The sequence below is a fragment of the Eschscholzia californica genome, unplaced genomic scaffold, assembly GCF_041429995.1.
Source record: "Eschscholzia californica isolate CP2 unplaced genomic scaffold, dmEscCali1.0.p SCAF_4, whole genome shotgun sequence".
Classification (NCBI taxonomy): domain Eukaryota; kingdom Viridiplantae; phylum Streptophyta; class Magnoliopsida; order Ranunculales; family Papaveraceae; genus Eschscholzia; species Eschscholzia californica.
In genome coordinates this window covers 23,321,283-23,331,610 of record NW_028238461.1, presented here as the reverse complement: position 1 = coordinate 23,331,610, position 10,328 = coordinate 23,321,283, and the positions used below count along the sequence as shown (strand labels likewise).

The following is a 10,328-nucleotide window of genomic DNA, read 5'->3' as shown; positions in this document are numbered from 1 at the left end:
TAGGTTCACCACATCGGATTCCCGGACCTCGACACTTCTCTCACTTGTTGTTCCCGACTCTTGTTCCTCCGAACTTTTCTCTCAAATCTCTCTCGCCCTCTTACATTGATATTTTAGTTTGTTTTTACTTACTTTATTTTCTTATTGCTTATTCGATTATAAACCTCACATTATCTTCGTTTATTTCCGCTTTTGTCTAAGTAAGCCTTTGATATCTAAACTGACGAATAAGACCATTCGATATCCAAGCTACATTCCTATCTTTGGATCGATCCCGACTTTGCCGGATTACTACTTGATACCTCCGCTTGGGTTTGCAACCTTTTCGGGTGCATCACGTAACAGAACATTCAATTCATCAGCCATTACGACACGCCAAATGTGATATTTTAGTGCGTCACTGAAACAACTTGGTTCATTGGGTAAGCAAGGAAACGTAGATAAAAGAGCAATTGAAATACTATATTTGGATGCTAATAAGGAGGCTATTACCTTTGGTTTTACAATACCTAGCTTTGATCAAGTGACCATTGAATGGTGAACTGAACCGACCTTGAAGAAGCGTCAGGGACTTTATCGTTATTGGTTGTTCCTGCTCCACTATTATAGGGTGACGAAGAAGTTGGGTATTCACCTTTAATCCCAGCTGACCTCTGCCAATAAAAAAAAAATTGGGTATTCACGAGGATAGAGTTTGGTGGGAGAGAATTAGGTGGGACATAGTTTGAATTTGTGAGGTGGGGTGGGATAGAATTAGGGATTTCTAAGAAAAGCTAATTAGATACTTCATTGATTTTTATTTCATTCGACACATTTTGTGTCGGTGTTAACTAACATCGTGTATGGAAATAAACAATCGTCAAAGAGGGCGTCATTCGACATGCAAACTCGATTGATTTTCATATCAAAATAGCAATACCCCTTACGATTATCATTGTACCCAATAAAAACACATGGTTGAGACTTTTGCTCCAACATATTTGATCGATATGGGACTGAAACATAATAACATCCACATCCAAACACCTTTACAAAATCATAATTTGGTATGTCATGAAAAAGAACAAAATATGGTGATTTGTTTAGGTAGGCGATTAATCAGACAAACTGCAGTTTAGGCCAAAAATATTTAGGAACGTGGCTCCAATCAAGTAATGCTAAACCTACTCCGGCCACATTTAGGTATTTGGGTTTGCCATACATTTCACATGGCATTTCTAGACACGATTGGAGTGTCTTTCTCTCTCTTCTCTGTTCACTATTACATTCTGACTCTTTTTGTCATTCTCTCTCACTGAAGAAAGGTTCTCTTCTTTCATCCTCCTCGAGCTTCTCACTTCTCACTTCTCACTTCTCAGTAACAGAAGAAGTATGGTTTTCTGTAAACGGGTATCTTTGATTCTGATTCTTAACTTGATTTCTCTAACACCCATTTCATCAAATAATTTAAGTACAAAGGAATCAGCAGAAATATCAACTAATTTTCTCAAGTATGCAAAGAAACAAGAACTTGCTAAATGGATGGTTGATATTAGAAGGAAAATTCATGAAAACCCAGAACTTGGATTTGAGGAATTTGAAACAAGTAAATTAATCAGAGAAGAATTGGATAAGATGGGTATTCCTTATAAACATCCTATTGCTGTTACTGGTGTTATTGGTTACATCGGAACTGGTGGACCACCATTTGTTGCCATTAGAGCAGATATGGATGCTCTACCTATGCAGGTTAGATTTTGATTCAAGATTGTTTCTTTTTTTTTTCTATTTGATTTGTGATGTGGGATTTAATAGATTTGATTCAAGGGGGTAAGTGATATGAATTGATTATTTTTTTCAGATTAAGTTAGGAGAACTGGAGAAAGATTAGTACTTGGTTAGATAGGATTCATTATGAGGATTGTGCTTTTATGTGGATTGGCTAGGAAAGAAAATTGTGACTAGACTAGGCTTTTTGTTCTTCTGGGTTTTGAAGAGAACTGATGAAAGTTGATAAATTCTTTAGTTTTCTGAATTGGGTATGACTTTTCAGTTGCTTATAAGAAATTTTTGGAAAATAGTTTTTGCCTGACTTGGGTTTAATTGAATGGAGTTTGTGTATGAGCAGAAGTGATGAGGAAGTGTTTTTTTTCCTACCATTAATGAGTTTAATGTGCAAATCTATGGGAAATAGTATATTTTGAGTTGGGTTCTTATTGTGGCTTTGACTGATCTTATGTTTAGAAATGAAAAATTATGAGAAATTGTCGAAAAGGTTTAGTATTTTATGATTTGGGTTGTAATGGTTTCAGGAAGGTGTTGAGTGGGATCACAAGAGTAAAATTCCAGGGAAGATGCACGCTTGTGGACATGATGCTCATGTTGCTATGCTTCTTGGTGCAGCAAAGATCCTTCAAGATCATCGCGAACAATTGAAGGTTTTATCTCACCTGATTAATTGCTGGTCGTTGAATTCCGTCCTTCAATTTATTTATCTTTTAAACTGGTAGCACTTCAGCGTTTGATGAATTTGTTTATTATTTTAGTTCTAAACGATGGAAGTGCCTATATTGGTTAGTCATGCTTTTTTGGATCCTATGGTGTTTTGTTTATCTCCGATTAGCATAGAACGACTCTTGGTTTAAGCTATTAAGCTTTTTCTTTTATCCAGATCTTGAACAGAAGGACCCCTGGCTGAAACCATAAGTTCCATAACCGTTTTATTGTTATGACAGGGAACCGTTGCCCTTTTCTTCCAACCTGCCGAGGAAGGACAAGGGGGAGCAAAGAAAATGATTGATTCTGGGGCATTGGAGAACATAGAAGCTATCTTTGGGCTTCATGTTTCAACTGGTTTACCAATTGGTGAAGTAGCAACCAGAACCGGTCCTTTACTAGCTGGAAGTGGTTTCTTTGAGGCTGTAATAAGTGGAAAAGGAGGTCATGCTGCCATTCCTCAGCACACAATAGATCCAATATTAGCAGCATCTAATGTCATAGTCAGTTTGCAACACCTTGTTTCACGTGAAGCCGATCCACTCGATTCACAGGTATATTTTTACCATTCATCAGATTAGATTACTTTCACACAATACTGGTTTGCCTGTCCTAAAAGTAGACTCTCTTGTATCTATTTCGTGAACTTTTTTTTCCCACTGTCATGGACCCGACATTGATGTTCACAACATCTCTCCTGCTTTATTTCTCTTGTTCCTGATAGTGATTCTAGGAGTCTTTGGTTTCATAGATCACATGATTTTGTTCTCTGGAGACCAATATTCAACTTAATTTGTTGTCCTGTCCAATAATTTCGATCATGGTTGGTGTTAGATCACGATGTAATGTACCTTCTAATCAGCCCGAGTATGCAAACATTGCATGAAATATTTCGCCCGTGTTTGAAATGCTTAAATATTTGTGGAAATGTTTGAAATGCTTAAATATTCGTGGAAATGTTTGAAATGCTTAAATATTTGTGGAAATGTGCGAAATATTACAGATTTCCTGCATTACTTTATGTCTCAAGAACAGGTGTTTAATACGTGTTATTTCATATTATTCTTTTTGTAATTGGTCTCTTTCGGTGGAATGCTTTCTGAAATAGTGAGAATTTATCATAAACCAAATATTTCCTTCTTCAGGTGATAACAGTTGCGAAATTCCAAGGAGGCGGAGCTTACAATGTTATTCCAGATTCTGTCACCATCGGAGGTACATTCAGAGCCTTTTCAAAAGAAAGCTTCATGCAACTCAAGAATCGAATCGAAGAGGTAAAACATGAAAACTTCATCCGGCTAAAATTTATCTATAATTTGACTTGAGTATGATTTTCAATCGACGGTTGACAGGTTATCCGAGCACAAGCTTCTGTCCAGAGATGCAATGCCACTGTTAACTTCTCTCCAGACAACAAGATCTTCTTCCCCGTTACTGTAAACAGCGAAAAATTACATAAACACTTCGTAGATGTCGTCGGAGATGTGCTAGGTACTGAGAAAATCAAAGATCAACAACCGTTAATGGGATCTGAAGACTTCTCATTTTATTCAGAGGTGATACCTGGATACTTCTTTTTCCTCGGAATGAAGAACGAAACTCGTGGAGAACTTCATTCCGGGCACTCCCCTTTGTTTACTATAAATGAAGATGCACTTCCTTATGGTGCAGCACTTCACGCGTCGTTAGCTACAAGGTATCTCCTCCACTTACAACCAAAACCTCATCTCTCGGAAGGAAATCTTCGAGATGAGTTGTAATGTGTCTTCGCGATGAATTGTAAGGTGTTTCGGAACTCACTCTCGATATTTATCATCTTCGAGTACTTTCTCTCTCCTATTTAAACACCCTTGATTGTGTTTTTTAAGGGTATGCAGTTAACGTTAGTACCTTTTTTTCGATCTATTTAAGCAGCAATGTTTGTATATTTGATTTGGTTGCTTAAATAGTTAACTGCAGAGAGGTACCCACATCCTGTTATGACTGATTATTAGTATTAATAATAATCTTTCTTTCCGTTCAGCCATCGAATCGAGGGTTTCATATATGATTTCGTTTTAACTACCTAATGGAAGCTCATTTTAATGACAATTTTAATTTTGAAACTAGATGAAAACTTACAAAATTTGATTGTTTTCACTCTTCTCTCTCCGACCATAACTTCTTATAACTGTTATCACCCATTCCCACCACCACCAACCACCATATTGGGCAATCAGATCAAAACTTACAAAATTGTAAAAGAAAGCATTTGGGATTGTTTTGTGCTCATAATTGGTGACATACATCACTTAGTTGAGATGGTTGCACAAAATATAAAATATTTATGTTCTCTTAGTGATGATTGGTGTCTCATTGTAAGTACACGTCACTGCTTACTTCACCTGATATTCTTTTAATCTTCTTCTCCATTTTATTCTAGCGTTCACTTACCCCTAACATATGTATATATATATAAAGGAGCAGAGTATCTTATATTAACTTTAGTTATACTAATACATTATAATTTGGTGGTTTATGTATCTTTTTCGAAAATATGGGGCATAAAGAAAAGGTATATGATTTAAAAAGGACAAAAAGTAGGGTGCCTCTAAAGGCGGCCGGTCTTTTTCCTCTTACCTATCCCTTTCTTGGCAGTTTGGTAGGCCTCATATGCATATGTCCAACGCCCATGAATCCTGGCCTGAGTTCGTGTTATTTAAGCCCAACACAAACTACCCCAATCTAGACGGTCTCTAGAAAATATGTCGCAAATGTTAGTTTAGTATCAACATAGAATAAAAGATGTGTGATAAAGACAATAGAGGCGAAATTATGTGTGTAACGACTTTTTCGCATAATTAGGCGCACTCTACCAGTCTACCGCCCTTGAAAAAAGTATTGAACTTGACGACATTGTCAAAAATACTTGCGCGCGAAAAACATCATGGAATTGGGTCTCTCTATCTAATTTGTTTCGTCGTTGTATTGTTCGTCACTGGTTTAGTAAGTTTCTTTGAACTTTTTTATCATTACAATATTATGATTCTTTTTTGTGGTTGGACCAATTCTGGTCATTGGCGTATCACATATTTGGGTGGACATTATGTTCTTACATTTGTTTTGCTATATTTGTTTTAGACCTGCATAAATACTTATGAGTACAAAGAAGTCATTTTTACATTCAATATTATCAATTGTAAGGACACATAATCTTCGGCGATTCACCATAAACCTTTTTACATTGTGAACAATCATTTTTTTAGCACAAATATCATAAACATATCATAAAATGTAAGTAGTTCATAACCAGTGTGTTTGAAGTTGGAATGAAGACCCAACATATATTACGAACTTTGATCTATTCGACTTTGATTTTGACGAACTCGAACAAATCTGTAACCCTAACATACCTTCATAACCTATCTTTCATCACTAGATTTGGTCGTCACATAATCAGAGAGAACTTCATTTGATTAGGATTCAAATCCTAAAAGAATTTGAGGTTCAGATGAATCCCAAATGGGATTTGCTTGAAGTGGAATTTCATTTTCAAATAGGACATTCCACCTGTAATGTTGTTCCGAGTATCAATCCGTTGAGTAGGGTATAGGGTGTTAAGTATTGTGGTCATCCAACTCAATTTCAATTGGTCAACAGTTGGTAGCCCAAGTGGTTCCAAGATGTTGACATAAACTCCAAAAATCCCTGGAGGTCCCAGGTCCAAATCTCAGAGAAAGTGGATCTTTGGTTATTTGATATGGGGTTAGTAGGGTGTAAATATTGTTGTTGGGCTTTAGGCCATGTCTTGTTGGGCTTTAGGCCATGTCTTGTTGGGCTATAGGCCCGGTTCTGTTAGTGTTTGAGTGGCCCGGTTCTCTTTCTCCCATGTGGGACTATTCTCACACGCCGCCTATAAAAGGACGGAGGTAAAGGTGATGAGGTGCCCTTTCGTAGGCTATTTAGGACCGACTGTAATAGACAGCGTAAATGAGGCGGTTGTGATCCTTCGTTGCTTAGATGAGACGGTTGTGATCCATCGTTCGAGATTTAGACTGCTGCTTGTAGTTACGGTTTCTTTTTTAGTTTATCTCGTATCTAGTACAATAAGAAGTTCCTATGTTCAAGGATACTTCGTAAATATCCTACCGAGTTGATAGATCTTCTATGAGATGTTTCCTCCTTTGAGACTCTTGAAGCCCAAGTTATCTGAACATTTAATATCTTAGCCGGCTTAGACCTTCAGGAAGATTCAGGATTACATCGATAAGCGTGTGGCACGCTTCTTCTTCCTATATTCAAGGTGTAAGGCATCGGTCTTGCTTATGTAGATCCCTTATTCTTTATGGCAGACCTGGTTGTGTTCTAAACGTAACAGGACTGAAGTTCCTTAGAGGATTTAGCCGACCTCCCAGTTCTGGGCTTAGGTGGGTGATCTTTTCAGATATAGTGGTCCTATTGCCTTGAGACGGGTTGACCCGCTGAACTTCTAGTCTATTCTTGACTTATTGACGTCAGTCAGCAGGATACCATGTTAAATTTTGTGGTCATCCAACTCAAAACCAATGGATAATGAGTAGAAAGGACCCAAACATTATATTCTTGGTTGCTATATAGTCCTTCTCCCCATGTGGGACTATAGGATCACCTAACACCGCAATGAACGGTATATGTATTGGTAGTGACCGTGTACCCACTGAAGTGCCACCCTAAGCTGGTAATGACTGCCTATGAAATGGAACGTCTGTGTTAAAGACGTGATTATGATGAAATGGCTAGTTTTTATGAAATATGAATAAACGTAACGAAGGTACTACTAAACAACTATGACTACAATTCAAACACTGCTAAAACTCTCAGAAAGTAAAAGTACACACGAATTTTCTATTTCTTTTAAGATTCTAATTTTCACAAAATTAAGTAAAATTACAAACAAATTTTCTATTTCTTTTAAGTTTCTTATTTTCACAAAATTTATTTGTCCCACCAGGAGGGAAGAGAGAGATGGAAATAGAGTGAGATAGGGATGTGATTGAAACAAATGAGAGAGAGAAAAAATAAGACAAATCAAAATCTTCTCAAATAAATGCTAAAAATATTTTATTTTTTTTATGTGAACACAAGCAACTAAATAAAGATGATATGTCCTTCAACAAAAAAAATAAAGATGTGCAAAATGCAATCTAACAAAGGTAAAATTGGAAGATAGAAACTAACCTTAACCGAACTTTGATGGAAAAACGAAAGAGGGGTCATTTGGTATTTGATAAGGAACCAGACAAGAAACCACCCCTTTTCAGAAGCCCTTGTTGTTTCATGAATAAGAAGAGGGAGTAAGCAAGAATGTTAACTTCATTCTTTTTATAAATGTCTGCATACTTTAAGAGGAGTGTGACGCCGTGTCTCGAACCCCCGACCTATAGGGTGGAAACGAATTTGGCAACCACTCCAACCAAATGTTGTTGACGATAAGCCTCTCAATGGATATCTGAATATTCGATATCCGATCCGCATCCGTATTCGAATTTAAAAAAAAATATCTGAAATTTCGGATTCGGATATTTCTTATCGGATATCTGCTTATCGGATATCGGATACGGATACCCTCATATTCGATCCGATAAATACCCGTATCCGATAAAAATATAAAGAATTAATCAAAATTTAAATTTATTCATAATAATATATAAAATGTATGGTTGAGATTTATTATTTAGATCTAATGGTTAAAAATTTAAAGAAAAATTTTGACATTTTGTTAAAGTTTTGGATATCGGATATTATCCATATCCGTTAATATTATCGGTCGGATTCGGATATTGATTTCTAATATCCGTCGGATAATTATCGAATTCGGATAGCTTATCAGATTCGGATACGCCTATATCCGATCCGATAAGCTACCGCGTTTACAGGCCTAGTTGACGAAATAGATCACTCTTGGTCAAGTCCAACTACTTTATTCATAAATAGTAGAATCACAATTGTTCTTTCCTATGAAATGTTAACCACAAATGCAATTAGTCTAGAGAATCAGTTTGGGGCCTTTATGGTAGGTAAATTAGTGTCCATCTTACTGCCAAGTCAAGTGCAAACCCCATGTGAAAATGATAAGAATTTTCCCATGAAGAACTACCACTCATTTCCTACCCTATTGTGCCAAAATTGTGTTGTAACTTAATCCAACCATCTGATTTATCTCAAAATTAGGTTTCAAAGTGAGTCACTTTTTTTTTTGTTGAATATATTCACTGATGAACAAATATTAATGGTCCATGTCAAAATCAAAATGAAAAGCAACTATCCAAAACCTCTCTCATCAAAAAAAAAAAAAAAAAAAACTATCCAAAACCTAAAAAATGTCCACTAAAAACCTAAAAACTGTAATTGAACAAGCATTAAAATTGAAGAAGAGAATTTCTATATAACAGAGAATCAGAAATCACATAAGCATAAATTCCATCATCATCATCATCTAGATAAAAGAAGAGAGAGAAATTGAACTGAAAATCAACCTAACAACACACATTGAGAAATCTCAAACATCATATTCTTCAATTCTTTTACTAATCTTCAATTTTATTCTGCAGATCTTCTACTAGCAACAGAATCAGGTAAGATGATGATTGTAAAGTAAATATCAATAGTGAAGTTTCGATTCATAACAGAAACTGTAAAGGATTATGTCTACTAGAAAGGAAATTAAACAAGAGAAATGAAGGTTAGAGAGAGAGGAACTACATAGAAACGTTAAAGGTTAAGTCACCATTGAATATGAAGGAACTTCAATAGAAGAGAGATCCGGCGAAGAAAGTAACGAAGGAAACAAAGAAAGCGACGGCGATAGAAGGAGATACAGAACCAGCAGCTGATGTAGGGCTAGGAGCTGGTGCATCAGCAGCAGCATAAGTGTTACCGATGAAAGAGAAAATGGCGAACATTATCACCATTAGAGAAATTATTGAAGCTCTGCTGCAACTGAAACCCTCCATTTTCTTCGAAGTTGAGAGAGAGAGAGAAAAAGGACGTTTTAGAGAGAGAAAATGTGAAGGTCTGTAAGATTTTTATGAGGGATGAATGGCGGTGAAGGAGGCGAAAATTTCTTATATAGACGAATGTTTTGGGAGAAACGGGTAGGTATTTGGAGTTGGAACCGGCAGCTACCCGATTTAACAGGCTGGAGTTCTATTTACTGACAGCTGGTCGTTAAGAGCACACATGCCCTTTTGTTTGGTCTAAGGGTGTGTTTGGTGGAAACACTTTTAGAACGGAGCTTCCGCTAAAATCCATTTCAGGCTTATAGCATCTCCAATGACTAGGGGTGGGAATCGGTCCGGACGGGCAGGAAATGGACACTAACTCAACAGGTTCGGGCACAAGTCCTAAGTGTCCACTCAGACATCCGGACAAAACGAGTGAACATTTCGGATTTTTCTCCAATAAAGTGTTCGTCCGTGACCGTTTGATAGTCGGTCAAATCGGGTATCGATCGGCCGGGCACCGGTCGCTAATGAACAAATAAAGAAATTTGCATCTCAAATTAAATTTGTTTAGCAACTAAATAAACATTTATAAACTCCCACTTTACAATTCTAAAAAGTAAATGAATACAAAATTAAAAGATAATCACTGGGATTTCTCATGGATTACGATCGGTTATATTCTACTTCTCATGGATTACAATCGGTATACTGTGGATTCTATTGGTTACTGATTAGATATTGAGATTTTGGAGAAGAAAGAGACTCGAGAAGTAGAGAGGCAAAGACAAGATTAAGAAATGTGATTTCTAGAGTTATATATTTTTACTATTGAAATCTAACGGTTGTAGCTAATCCTACAAATCTAAAGACTTAAAATCAATCATATAGGCG

At 36.6% G+C, this 10,328-nt stretch overlaps 1 protein-coding gene and 1 long non-coding RNA gene across 2 annotated transcripts; one reads left to right on the top strand and one right to left on the bottom strand.

The window, feature by feature from the left end:
- Positions 1-877: 877 nt before the first annotated feature.
- Positions 878-4,497, top strand: LOC147543736 (IAA-amino acid hydrolase ILR1-like 4). The gene is made up of 5 exons (XM_086673208.1): positions 878-1,728; positions 2,292-2,417; positions 2,715-3,029; positions 3,621-3,749; positions 3,828-4,497. The coding sequence occupies exons 1-5, from the start codon at positions 1,372-1,374 to the stop codon at positions 4,233-4,235; spliced, it is 1,335 nt and encodes a 444-aa protein (XP_086529334.1). The 5' UTR covers positions 878-1,371; the 3' UTR covers positions 4,236-4,497.
- A 4,151-nt stretch (positions 4,498-8,648) lies between these two features.
- LOC147543735 (uncharacterized) lies at positions 8,649-9,529 on the bottom strand. Its single transcript, XR_015224003.1, has 2 exons — positions 8,807-9,529; positions 8,649-8,765 (listed from the first exon to the last, which is right to left on the bottom strand). It is a non-coding gene; the product is annotated as an uncharacterized LOC147543735 (long non-coding RNA).
- Between the last annotated feature and the right edge of the window lie 799 nt (positions 9,530-10,328).